The sequence below is a fragment of the Neltuma alba genome, unplaced genomic scaffold, assembly GCF_004799145.2.
Source record: "Neltuma alba isolate B1F8T4 unplaced genomic scaffold, ASM479914v2 tig00012346_pilon, whole genome shotgun sequence".
NCBI classification, from domain to species: Eukaryota; Viridiplantae; Streptophyta; class Magnoliopsida; order Fabales; family Fabaceae; genus Neltuma; species Neltuma alba.
Window position 1 is genome coordinate 29,867 of NW_021636855.1, and position 14,675 is coordinate 44,541.

Consider the following 14,675-nt stretch of genomic DNA (forward strand, 5'->3'; position numbering starts at 1 on the left):
CACATCATGTCGAAGGGGTGTTGACTCACGCAAACAAATGCAAGCAAACGTATTTATTATGATAATACTCTCAGTGCTCAATATAAGACTTAATTAGAGAATTGATGTTAGTTTTCTATATTAGATTTATTTCACATATTTATTAATTTTTTTTCAAATTAACTATATTGATACTCACTTAATAATAATTAAGTAGGAAAAGGAGGGGGAGAATTAAGGAATATGTTAAGGGTGTTTAAAAAAATTATATTAACTAATTTAACTAACAATAGTAATCTATTTAAATTAGTTAATTAATTATATTAACTAATTTAACTAACAATAATAATCTATTTAAATTAGTTAATTATGTCTTGGATTAAAGATTGGAGGAGTACAAGAAAATTATATTGGCATTACATCTTTATGTTGGGTACATGAAACAACGTGCTTAACTATAGGTGGAAATCGGATATTATATTGTTGAAAACGTTTTCATGAAGGCTTGTCTTTTAACGCTGGTCTCATTTATCAGATTCAAATGTGATTTTGCCATGTGGTGTTATTATTTCTAAATATTTTGATTTGAATTTCTAATTCAATAAAATATGAAGTTTCCTTTTAATATTTAAATAATATTTGGTCTTATGATCTATTTAAAATTAATATTCTTTACTCAAAAAAAATAAAATTAATATTAAATCCATGCTAAACATAGTGTTAAATAAAGTCCAAGTAAACCAATTATATTCCCTGCTTTAAAGTAACCTCTATATCGATTAATTATAAACCATATGATTGCTCTTCAAGCTCCTTATGGTCATTTCTGAATTGTTATGCATGAATTGAAGGTTTCAGCACCTCTGCTGAGGGAGCAAATCCTCTCAGCAACTGATTTCTCTGCACCTCTCACTTAATATCCTACCCGCTCAATTCATCTGATTGCTCACAAAGAGACACTTCATGAAGTATTTAAAATTGCATCAGAACCGTTCTTCTAAGTATGATCCTGGCCACGCATATTTGACGCCTTTAAAACAATCAGGAACACTTTGACATTCCCCGGGCAGAGCTCGGAGGGAAAGCTTCACACAAGGTAATCTAGTTCATCTACATGTACTTGGATATAAATTCGATGGCCATTTGCTATCCTAGTTGGCTACTACTGCAATTGGCAGACCCTACTCGCCTTATAAATTCCAAGTGGAGGAGTTATCTATTTCTAAGGAGGGGGGCTGAACAAACGCCAGTCTTTATTGCACGAGGCAAGATAATGCTGTATTATATATATATTTTTTATAGGTTTCAATCTATGGAATATGGAAGCTGATTTGCCTCTTGGATTAGGAAAAGAATTTCATAATGTAAAGGGGACATGTTAGACTTTTTTTTTGGGGGGGGGGGGACATGGAGGTTTAGGAATCAATATGCTTTTTTAAGCCTCAGCACAAAAGACAATGGCTTGTCAAAGGGTAAGAAAGATGAAAAGACAACTATTGGCTATAAATATTTGTTTAAAAGAGGATAAACAAAAACCAGATAAAAAAATATGCCCCAGCCACTAACCACTAGTTGACGACTAAAAATGATTGTAAAGTTAGGATAACAATTAAATTAGTTAAAAGTAAATCTAAATCTTCAACTTCATAGGAAAGCATAATTACTCATTGCATCTTTAGGAGATTTGATTTTATTAGAAACGTGGGACTAACACAAGAAGTAATTTTTGACTAGGCAAACGCATTAGCTAATCTTGAGTTCATTCCACTTGGTATAAAGAATTATTTGAAGACTAAAAGGAGACTAAATATAATGAGTTTTTATGTCCAATATTAGATGGTGAGAAAGTTGGCGTGAGTGTATGCTAGTTTTGCCATGTCCTTGATGACTTTTTCTTCATGAAAGTTGGTGTCTAAAACCATCGTTGCACGAAGAGGAATTTATGTTTTCACAGACAGAAATGTGGACAAATTTAAGGAAAAATGTCAGTTTCATTAAAATCAACGTCCATCATACATCAAGATGTCAAATACAACTATCACTCTTTAATACATTCAAACATATTAAAAATGTTGAATTTCGAATTTCTATGACCCTCTGCTAACATCTACATTGCTCTTCTTTCTTTTTCCTTTGTCTTACTTGCTGAAAGTCCATCTTCCATAACAGTTTCAACAATGTCCAATTAGTTCCAAACAAGTGAAGATCCATCTTCCATAACTTCACAATATTTAGTCAACAGGACGATAAGGCAGCCAATACCTATAATGACAATTCAAAATCTAACAATCCAGTCATTCAATCCAGCAAGCTCTTTTGTTGATGAAGTCAATTCAACAACGTCTATGCAGCAAATTGTATTTTGTTCAGTATGGCGGCAAGTTAAGTGCCTATTTTTAATATCATTTTGCCTTTTCTTCAGGGAAGAACAAACAAATGTTAAGTGCCTATTTTGCTTATCATGACGGCTGACATGGAAGCAAGTTTTGATTATAGCAATTCTGTATTGTACAATATGATACCTTGTACCTTACTTCAGCTAGTTCAATCTAGCAATTCTGACTAGAAATTTTGTTCAATATAGCAGTGCAGCTTACCAAACATGGGACTCCAGGTCTGCTAAATAGCTTCTTTTTTTTGGGCCTCCCTTGTTAATAACATCGAAGCAGACTGAGCCAGATTTGTGCGTGTGTGTCCAGAAGCATTATTGGGAGTGAAAGTAATCAAGAGTCAAGACTTGTTTCAAAGGCTCTCACTACATTATCACAAAATAATGCTCAAGAATCAGATTCATATTGTTCTTTGAAGCATAATACAAGCAATAAGTACATACAACTTGAAACAATGGCTTCTTGCAATAGAAAATAAAAATTATGTCTCCTGGACCTGAAGATGACAGAAGAGAATATTAAGCATGCTCACAGTGCAGAGCTTCAAAAGGTTAATAAAAAATTCCTTAACAGGCATCATGCCTCATTGGAGAGTAACTTAAAATAATCTGCCAAGACATTTTCATCGCCAGAATTCTTCCTCTATTCTCCTGATCTTGTTATCTGGAGATGAGACTCACTACCACTAGTATATTGACTCTGATTGTGCATGGAAAACTGGAGTAAATCATGATACAACCATCAACTAACATCTCACAAAGGTCAGACTATAATCGCATTTGATTTTGTTCAAAAACAGAGAAACCATGGGGACTACTACTAATAACAAGTATAGAGGAGATACAAACAGATTAGAAGACCTCCTTTAATAAAATGATTTTAAAAAAAAAAAAAAAAGGATGATTCCCTAACCTAATTCTTCCAGCCAAACTAGAACCGGCTTTGCTCATCTTAAGATCAAAACAAACTTCCAAATGTAACAGTTGCACCAACAAAAAATGCAGATTTCCACAAGTTTATAAACCATTCACAAACAAATGTCAAAGACATGCTCAGACTAAAGATACATATACAAATAATCAGTCTGAAATAAACAGAAATGTAAATCAGAGGGATGAAAAAATTTATTTTGTTCAGGCCCAAGAAAATGCACATAAAATTCCCGCATGCCGTCATTGATCATCTCCTCCTTGTAATCGCTCATCATCCCAATTCAATCAGATCAAGAAATTCAGAACAAAAACTTCAAATTATTTAAATGGAAGGGAAAAATAGAAGCATAAGAAGAAGCACAGTTCAGAGCGATTACAGCTTCGTCAAGTCCACATCTCTCAGCTATATATTATAATATTAAACCAAGATAACTTTCTCCTGTCTTTGAAGGCATCTATCGGTCTTACTCAGTAGAAGGGGAAGGAAAAGAAGGGCGAAGATATGGAGAAAGAGTTGTGATGTAGATGCCAAACCAAATAAGCTGACCGAATAAGCTGCTTTCAAGAAAGCTATGGAGACTCTCATAATGCCATACAATGGGCAACGATGAAGCTCACCAACGGGGTTGGAAACTTACAGGAAAGTGTATCTGTGAAGGCTGCAGGGATTTGGCAGAATATGGAATTGAATGGATGGCTAGGATTATAACAAAATGGACAGCTCAGATGTAATTTGAAAAGCTTCTGAGAGACGCAGAGAAAATGGCCACCAAGAGGATCTAAACGACTAAATGCCCCTGCTGATTATTCATGGAGGAGCAGATAACAGATCCTGTATTGAGCCAGTTTCATGAGAAAGTGTCAATCAAAGATAAGACCCTGAAGATTTATGAAGGAGGCTACCACCACATGTTAGAAGGAGATTTGATGACAGAATTATTAGCATTCATGATGACATTATCTCCTGGCTTCATTCAAGGAGTCTTAAGTGAGGTCCGATGCATATATACTGTTTGAAGATGTATTAGTGGAGAAGCAATAACGAGATCATAAAGAAATGATCTTTGTTTCTCTTCATGAATGCATTACACCTTGGTTTAGTATCACATTCAACTTAAAAATTTGCCATATAGAGTATTGAACGATTGGATGAGAAATTTTCTTTTTAAGAAAGTCATAACAAATAAAATTACATAATTCATTGCATTTTGAAGTGGGTAAATAGACTTCCTCCTCACAGAGAACATAAACTCATATAAAGTCAACAATCCCAGACCATCTTACTGTTACATACTCCCCTCACGTTACATACTCCATAACTACTACACACCCCAGGCAAGTTCAGAGTCTAAATCTATAGTCAGCCGAATAAAATGCACTAGGAGGACCTTCAAAGAAAACATGTACAACATATGTGAAATCAAGCGTCAGTGCCGTCCAACGCTTTTGCGCCAAAAGGATCATGAGTTGGACCAACATCCTGCCCAATATGGCGCTGCACAAGCCGCTGCAGATCGGCCATAACCTTATGTTCCCTCTTGGCCTTTTCTTCGTAGTTAAACATTGCCAGAGCACGCTTATCCTCTGCACTATAAACCTGGTTTTCTTTCCTAATACGAATAGCATTCATCCTTTGATGCCTACTGCCACTCATCACATATCCAAGGGTTTCAAACTTCTGGATTTCCTCCGCAGAAAGACCCACTTCACCTCTGCGAGGGATACGCTTTCCTTGCTGAACATATTGTGCAATGGCGTCACCTTCACCAGGCCTGAGCGCCCCACCATAACTAATATGGCCCTCAGCTCTCGGCAAAGGTTGTGGTCCAACCACGGGTTCATCATCCAATGCGGGTTTCTTCTGCAACTCAAACAATTCTTTCAGTTTCAGCGCCTCAGCATTAATTTCTGGCTTCACCTCCTCCGCCTTGCTCTTTGCATCACCTTCAGCATCCGACCTCTCTTCAGAGTCAGAATCGTCACTTTTCTCACGAGACCGTCTCTTTCTCCTGCTACCCTTTGATCGAGAACCCGAAGATAGCTTACGTTTCTTCCTCGACCTCTCACGATCATCTGTGGATCGACTACCATCAGACTCCTCACTTTCACTGTCCTCACTGGCATCCGAATCGCTGTCTCTTCTCTTCCTCCTCTTCCTACTGCTCCTTTTACGTCTGCTTCTGTTTCTCCTACTCTTAATCGATTTCTTTTTCCGCGGACGATCTTCTTCAGACTCACTCTCACTTTCCTCAGATTCAGTGTCACCGTACGACTTCCTACTCCTGCGCTTGGAACCTGAATTCCTTCTCTTCTTCCTCCTTGAGCGGGAAACATCTGATTCAGAATCAGAATCAGCATCAGACTCGGACTCGAACGAACTCTCCGATTCATTACTGGCAGATTTCTCAGACAAAGATTCAGACTCCTCTTTCGATTTAGTTTCCTTGTCGGCCGAATCAGTCTTGAACACATCATCATGCCCGTTTTCGTCAGGAATTCCTTCCATTTTCTCCTCCCAATCATCGCTCTCTCCTCTTGGTGGACTCGGCGTCACATTCCAAATACAGCGTTTCAACATCTTCCTCATCTTCTGCCTCTTTAACCTTCTGAACTCCTCGTAACTCAAACCCTTGAACTCCTCGTCCGAATCAGAATCAAAGCGCCCAGCATCACGACGATCTCGGTCGAGAAATACGCCGTTTCCGCGGCGATCTCCACGTCCGAATTGCCTTGGTAAAGCCTCGCCGTTCAGATTACCATGTTTGTATCTAGGGCTTCTGTACTCAGGTGATTCCGATCGACGGCGGTAACGATCGTTGTCAGCGGAGCGATCGTATGATTCATAACTAGGACTACGACGGCTTCGGTAGTCATCAGAGACATCGGAATCAGGGGCGTAGTGGCCATTTCCTTGGTTCAAATGGTGCCGTCTGTCGGGGATTTCGATTGTGGAGGCCGGCCTTCCCATCAGGCTTTGTGGCGGTTAAAGAAGGAACGAGGAATGCCTGCAAGAAGACAAAATGAAGCGATAAGAATATATTTGAGCAGAAAGGATCCGTACAATTCCGTTGCATAAGCCTGCCTGATTGATTTCGTAAAAAAGTCAGTCTTCCATTTTGAATCCTCTTGGACGTTATAAATGAAACAAGAATCATAAGAACTCAAGCACCCCAATTTATTAATTTCACAGATACAAAACACAAAAGTGATTGTTTTAAAAGAACCAGCAAGTAACTCGAAATCCGGGAACCTCGAAAATTTCAGAGCCAAAAGAAAAGGAATGATACTTCGGGCACCCAAGAATTAATGATTCAACATGGAAACCCAAAAGTTATGGTAACTAGAAAGCAATACTATGTCCCCGGTTTTTGCGACTAACGCTATGTTTGGTACGGGATTTTTGGAGGGGAAGGGAGGGGAGTTGTTCCCCTCCCCTTGTTTGGCTGGTGTAATTTTTTAGGAGGGGAAGGGAGCCCCTCTCCTTCCCTCATTTGGTTAAGATGTTTTTTAAAGAGGGGAGGGATTCTTCTCCCCTCCCTTTCCTTTCTAGCCTCCCCTCCAAAAGTGGGGTTTTTTGGAGGGGAGATGAGAGATAATATTTCAATTTCTTATATACCCTTTTGATTTGTTAACCTCTAATCAGTCGTAAACATTTTTATATAAAAGAGTTTTTTGAGCATCTAACAAGAGGTTATTAAGATAATTGTCTCCAAAATTAGTGAGTATTTGTAAACTTTTTTTTCTCTTCTTCTAATTCCAAGAGGTTGTTGGTATTTTCTTTCACCTTCAAGGTTTTTTCTCTGATTAAAATATATCACTCGTGACTTTTTATCTTGATATTCTATGAGTGTGTGACTATGTCTTGTAAATCAAAATTGGTGAATTGTATTATATATATAGTTATATCTTAACAAAATAAAAAAGTGAGAAAATTCATTTAAATTTTATGAGGCTAAAATAGTCAATTTTTTATTAGAACAAAATAAGGTATTATTAAAATTGCTCCCTCCCCTCCCCTCCAATCAATCCAAACAGGAGATCATTAAAATCCCTCCCCTTCCTTCCCCCTCCCTCCCCTCCCCTTTGTAGCTACCCTCCCCTCCCTTTCCCTTAGGGGTGAGCAATAAACCCATTACCCGCTAGCCCGCCCATAACCCATGAATTTTTTGCCCATTTAAGCCCGCCCAATTAGCCCAAATAAGAGATTATAAACGGGCGGGCTTAAATGGGCGGGGTAGCCCATTAAATGGGTTGGGCTATGGGCAAGGTATTGGGCTGCCCATACCCGCCCATTTAAGTTTTAAGTTTTTTAAAATATTTTTATTCTTCATTTAATTGATGATATTGTTTCTCATTCATATTTTATCAAACCTTCATACTTGTCTAAGTTTTTATTTTATCCTTTAGGTAAAAGTTGGAACTTTCAAAGTTTATGAGACTTTATGATTGGTGACTATTTTTATGATTTTATCAGACTTTAATTGTTTGCGAATCTAAGTAAGGTTGTATGATTGAATATGATTAATGTTATTTCATATTGATTTGCTATTTGGCATGCAAAATTTATTGACAGCTTCATAAGGTTACATATATAAAATAATTATACTGAAAAAAATTTAAAAAAATAAATGGGTTACCCCATAACCCGATCAGCCCAAACGGGCTGCCCCGTAACCCATTTAATATGGGCTAAATGGGCTACTACCGGGTTATGGGTTAGCCCATGCCCATTTATGAATAAATGGGCGGGCTATGAAGGTTAGCCCAGCCCGCCCATTGCTCAGCCCTACTTTCCCTTAATTAAAACCCCTCCCCTCCCCTTCCCTCCATCGAGCCAAACACAGCGTAAGAAAAAACGGAGGAAACACTAAGCCAGAAGGTGAATAACAACGAAGCTTCGAAATAAAGGGTTAGATTTCAGGTGAAAGAGGAAAAACGAAATAAAGCAATAGAATAACATGTACACAAAGGCAAAAACAGAATCAACGGAGAACCTATAATGAAGATAGAACTCCAAGGCAACCCTAAAAGTTCAAAGATCCAAATTTCGAAGTTCAAACCTGGAGAATGGAGATGGAGAGGCGAGGGCGACTGCAAGAGACGAATAGATATCAACAGCTGCGAAATGAAGTTCAAACCACGACCGGCGACGGCGAGTGGCGAGACTAGAGAGGCCTAGAGCAAAAGAGCTGAGAAAGAGGAGACGGCAACAGCGAGTAGTGACGGGGAAGAGCCTGAGAGGCCGCCACCGAAGGGGACCAAGGGCAATGCAACCAAACGTATTTACTTTGATAATATAAAAATATTTATGTTAGCATTATACCATGGGAAAATTTCATTAAAGGATCTCTACAGCAATATAATTTCAATTCAAAACCAAACAATTCTAAAATTTCACTACAGGCTATTGGGGGCAAGGTGAAATTAAATTGAGAAGCAAAATGTCCAGGTTACCCTTAATGTTTAAAGAAGAAAAGAAAATGGTCTGATAGGGTTTTACTTTCATTCTCTCACAATAGAAACCAAATTTTCTCTACTACATAAAACTGGTTTGGGTTCTCTATGCTCTATTCCCTCAGCAGTCTCACTTCGCTTTCTCTCATCTTTGATGAAAGGTATAGTCATATTTATTAGCATCCTCTCATATTCTCTATGCTTATTCGTGTTCTCTTGACATAAATTTCATTTCCCTACAATTTTTTTTACTACTCTATGTTCAAGTGTGATTTTTCTATTTGATTCTTTTCACATGATCTCATTAAAAATTTCATCTCTCATTCTAGTCGATAGTGTTTCTATTCCACTAATTTCAAAGAACGAATTGGTACTTTCATTTTTTTAGTGAGTTATTGATACCTGTTAGCAATTATAGTCATTGTTATGCTATTGTCAATGTCTTTTTTTGCTTTTTGTAACATACTCTGTTTTGTAATTTTTGGTTTTTGTGAGTCTTGTTGGTACATGTCTCTGGTATTAACAATCAAAGTAAAGGAAAATAACAATTACTCTTGCTCAAGTGACAAGTAAAGTTAGGAAATTCACACCAAGAATTAGTTATATTTACAAGTAGATTATAACAATTCATGTTTACTAGTGTAACAAGTGAAGTTAAGCAATTTAGAGTATATACAAAACAATAGTGGTAAATTCATATTTGTTGAAGTAACAATCGAAGTTAGACTATTTACAACAAACATTAATGTATTTACAAGTTGATTGTAGCAAATTTATGTTTACTGGTCTAACAACTGAAACTATGCTTTATTTTGAGTTTTTAATGCTCTACATGTGCAAAAGTATTCATGGTACTTACTGTTGTATTATAATAACAACTCAATTTGTTGAGGTTGGAGTTATTATAGTTGTATATGTTGAAGATTGCTTTTTATTCTTAACTCAGGAAATTTTTTTTGGCAGACTCATGATTCCAATTGAGACACATGATATTACTAGGTCATATTCTCTTCGGTATGATAAATACATATCTACTATCTTTCTATAACTATCATTGACTACAACTACCATTGACTACTTGTCGTCTTGGAAGGCCTAGAACTCAGAGGATTGAATATCAATTCTAGCAAAAGAAAGTGTATCATTACTCAAAATATGGTGAAACTGGTCATACTAAAAAGACTTGTAGGAATCCAAATGTTGCATGATTTTATTGTTGGACATAGTCTTTTTTAGTTTTATATACAATTGTATTTTTGAAATGGTCACAGAAACACCTATGACAACTCATTTACATTTTTTTGCGGTGAGTTAGAATTCATTTTGTATAGTGCTATAAATAGAGATAAAAACTTTCATAATAGTACTTGGTGATAAGTTGTCCCAAGTACTACAGTGAAATTAGATAGTAAGTATATAAATGTATAAACACATTAGTCCATTTGTAAATGGACATGTTTATCTTCTTAATCTACATACCTTTGTTGCAAATTCGTAAATTTCAGTTGAGAATAGTCCCTTTCAAATTTGTTAATTATCATGTTCAACTTTTTCAATTAAATTAGCCAACTTGCAAATTGATGTGCTCTTGTTATTAATATATGTATCCTAATTGCAAATATGCAAATTCAGTTGTGAATATCCCTCCCAGATAAGTAACTTTTCCAATTAAATTAACCTACTTGCAAATAGACATATTTTTATTGTTAATTTATGTATCCTTGTTGCAAATTTGTAAGTTTCAATTGTGAATAATTCCTCCCACATTTTAAAATTTATCAAAAGCATTTCCAATTAAATTAACTCACTTAAAAATAGATGCATTTTTATTATTAACTTATGTATTCTTACTCAAATTCTAACTGTGAATAATTCCTCCCACATTTAAAAATTATCGAAAACTTTTTCAATTAAATTAATTCACTTCAAAATGAACTTATTTTTATTATTAATTTATGTATTCTTGTTGTAAATTCTCATATTTTAATTGTCAATAATTTCTCCCACACTTAAAAATTATCAAGAATTTTTCCAATTAAATTAAATTTCTTGAAAATGAACGTATTTTTATTATTAATTTATGTATTCTTGTTACAAATTCTCATATTCTAGTCGTGAATAATTCAGATCACACTTGTAAACTATCAAGAACTTTTCTAATTAAATTAACTTACTTGCAAATAAACGTATTTTTGTTGTTAATTTATATATCCTTATTGCAAATTCATAAATTTTATGTATGAATAGTTTCTCCCACACTTGTAAATTATCAATAACTTTTTCAATTAAATTAATTCACCTGAAAATAAACGTATTTCTATTATTAACTTATGTATTCTTGTTGCGAATTATCAAATTCCAATTGTGAATAATTCCTCTCACACTTAAAAATTATCAAGAACCTTTTCAATTAAATTAATTCACTAAAAAATGGACTTATTTTATTATCAATTTATGTATTTTTGTTACAAATTCTCATATTCTAGTTGTGAATAATTTTCCCCACACTTACAAATTATCAAAAACTTTTTCAATAAAATTAACTTACTTGTAAATAGATATATTTTTGTTGTTAATTTATGTATTCTTGTTGCAAATTCGCAAATTCTATATGTAAATAGTTCCTCCTACACTTGTAAATTATCATGAACTTTTCCAATTTTTTTTTTGGGCAAAACAAGTCAATTTTATTAATAACCAAAAGCAAGATACAAACACCAATAGCCCAAAGGCCGGAAAAGCAAACACTCAAAAGCCTATAATACAACCTAACACACAAACCTTACCAAAGAAAGAAGACCAAACAGAAATAAACTGACTTACTAAGAAACTAATAACAGATGACACTTAGCCAATACCAGTACGGTCCCTACACCCCATACTACTAGAGCTCACATCATTAATCAAAACAGCCAACAGAGAGGATGGTGGCTTTGAAAGCCATCCCGAAAGTACCATGCCCCTCAATGCCTCAGCTGCAATTAGATCAGCAGCCTTGTTTCCTATTCTGTCAACCAGGGAAAGATTCCATGAAGACTTACCCGAAAGAACATCAATACATTTCTGCACCACCTCTGAACAGCACCATTCTCCTCCTTTCCCATCCTTCCTCTGCAGTAGACCGTACAACTCCTGACAATCCGTCTCAAAGACCACATGATCCCAGTTTTTAATTTCTACAACTTCTAAAGCAGACAGAAAGGCTAAACATTCAGTCATAAATGGTGAAATTGACTCCACCTTCTTCCCCAAACCTCCAATAAACTCTCCTTTCTCATTTCTGCATACCACGCCAACTGCTGCTTCCTTAGAGTCATGCTTGAATGCCCCATCCATGTTAATTTTGATCGTGTTAGCTGCTGGTCTCAACCACTCCTGGTTTCTATCACTGCTCTTCCTGCCCCTTTCCTTTCTTCCCTCCCTTTCAGTTGCATTCTGGAAGTCTCTAACTAATCTCATTGCTTTTGTCACACAATTCAAGGCATCAACATCTTCACCTTCGAAAATTGCCTTGCATCTAGATTTCCAGATCCACCAGCAGATTCCTGCAAAAATTGCTAAATTCTGTTTATCCTTTCCCATTTTACTGTCCAACCATTCTTCCAACCATTTGTCAAACCGAAAGTTCCCCTTATCATCAAACTTCAATGACATAGGGGAGCCAAACCAGCAGACTCTTGCCCATGGACATTGAAATAGCATGTGCTCAACAGTTTCCACATGTGTTCTGCATATCTCACATATCGGGTTCACTGAACACTTTTTCCTGTATAACGCTTCTTTAGTTGCCAAAGCCCCATTCACAGCCCTCCACATAAAATGCAGCACCTTAGGAGGTAATTTAATGTTCCAGATCCCGTTCCACAGGTTCTTAGAGGGTTTATAAGAAGAGCTAGGCTTATCAGTAGCATTATCCTTCATTACATTCAGAGCAACCTTATAGCCTAGTTTTACCATGTATTCACCGCTTCTGCTTTTTAACCACACCATTTTGTCATTGCTGCTAATTGATGGAATTTTGACCTGCATAATGAGTTCTTTGTCTTCATCATCAAGAGCATCCTGGATCTCATCAAAGTACCACTTCCCTTCTTTAATCAAACTATTTACCTTGAGGTTTCTTGAATTATCATTCAACCTTCTACTTTTCAGTTTCAAAGAATCTACAGTAGGAATCCACTGATCATTAAAAATAGAGATCTTCACACCATTCCCAACTTTCCAGCATAGGTCCTTCCCTATCAAGTCCCTTCCTTCTAAAACACTCGACCACCCCCAGGATGCTTTGTTTCCTTTCTTTGCTTCCAAAAAACATCCATTAGGGAAATATAAGCCCTTCAACATTTTTACCCAAAGAGCATCTGGTTGTTGCACCATTCTCCATGCTGTTTTTGCTAGCATAGCTAAGTTAAAGGCTTCTAGCTCTCTGAATCCCATACCCCCTTCTCCTTTAGCTTTGCACAAACTTTTCCAAGACTTCCAGTGGATTCTCCCCTCCTGTTCCTTCTGTCCCCACCAGAACTTAGACACCATACTGTCAAGCTCAACACAGCTTTTTCAAGGGAATTTGAAGCAAGACATTGAAAACACGGGTATTGCATTCGCCACTGACTTAACCAGCACTTCTCTTCCCGCAAAGGTTAATAGCTTTTGTTTCCAACCCTGCAATCTTAAACTCATTTTGCATTTCACAAAATTAAGAGCTTCAGCTTTAGATTTCCCCCAAATCAGTGGTAGTCCCAGATACTTCCCTGGGTTCTCGCTTGCCTTTATTCCCAAAACATCATACACTTCCTTTTTCAAGCTGTCACTGGCGTTCTTTGAGAAAAAAACACAGGATTTATCAAAATTCACCACCTGACCTGATGCTTCACTGTAACAATCCAGAATGCTCTTTAACAACTTACAGTTTCTTTTCTCTGCATTGATGAAGAAAAGGGCATCATCGGCAAAAAAGCAGTGAGATAGGATTGGGCAGCTTGCAGCTAGTTTAATACCTCTTAAACGACCCCCTCTCCACAAACCATTGTGTCATCACCGAAAGAACTTCAGCAGCTAGGATAAAGAGATAAGGAGACAACGGGTCCCCTTGTCTAATTCCTCTCTCCATGTTTATATCAGCCACTTTCCTTCCTCCTACAAGCAGACTCAAACTAGCTGAAGTCACACATTCCATAACCCAGGTAATCCACTTCTCACCAAACCCAAGTCTTCTCATCACTTCTTCTACAAACTTCCATTCTAACCTGTCATAGGCTTTGTTCATATCTATTTTAATGGCCATATCCACCCTCTTCCCCTTCTTCTTATTCTTCAGATAGTGAAAGGCTTCATGAGCAATCAAGATGTTATCTTGGATCAGTCTGCCAGTTACAAATGCCCTTTGATGCTCAGATATGATTCTAGATAGCAACATTTTCATTCTGTTTGCTAGGACCTTGGATACAATCTTATAGGCAAAATTACAAAGCCCAATAGGCCTGAATTGCCCCACAGATTCAGCATTCTCCACCTTTGGAATCAGGACAATGTTGGTTTTATTTACCAAGTTCAAACTAGTATTATTCTGGAAGAAATCTCTTACCATCGAAATTACCTCCTCATTAACCACATTCCAAGCTGCATGGTAGAAAATACCAGAAAAACCATCAGGCCCAGGTGCTTTAAAGCCATTTAGTTGAAATGCAGCTAATTTGATTTCCTCCATCGTAACTTCTCTTTCCAGTAGCCTATTATCTTCCATAGTCACTTTCTTTTCTACAAACTGAAGGGCTACCTCCATATTTCTATTTCCTCCCGATGTGAACAAGCTCTTCCAATTAAATTAACCCATTTGCAAATAGATGTGTTCCAATTATGAATTTAGATATGGTTATTGCAAATTGGAAAAATTAATCTAACAGTCCTTATAATTTCATCA

General features: G+C 36.5%; 1 protein-coding gene across 1 annotated transcript; it reads right to left on the reverse strand.

The window, feature by feature from the left end:
* Nucleotides 1-4,478: 4,478 nt before the first annotated feature.
* Nucleotides 4,479-8,550, reverse strand: LOC114726200 (NF-kappa-B-activating protein-like). Its single transcript, XM_028912773.1, has 2 exons — nt 8,362-8,550; nt 4,479-6,306 (listed from the first exon to the last, which is right to left on the reverse strand). The coding sequence occupies exon 2, from the start codon at nt 6,267-6,269 to the stop codon at nt 4,722-4,724; it is 1,548 nt and encodes a 515-aa protein (XP_028768606.1). The 5' UTR covers nt 6,270-6,306; nt 8,362-8,550; the 3' UTR covers nt 4,479-4,721.
* Between the last annotated feature and the right edge of the window lie 6,125 nt (nt 8,551-14,675).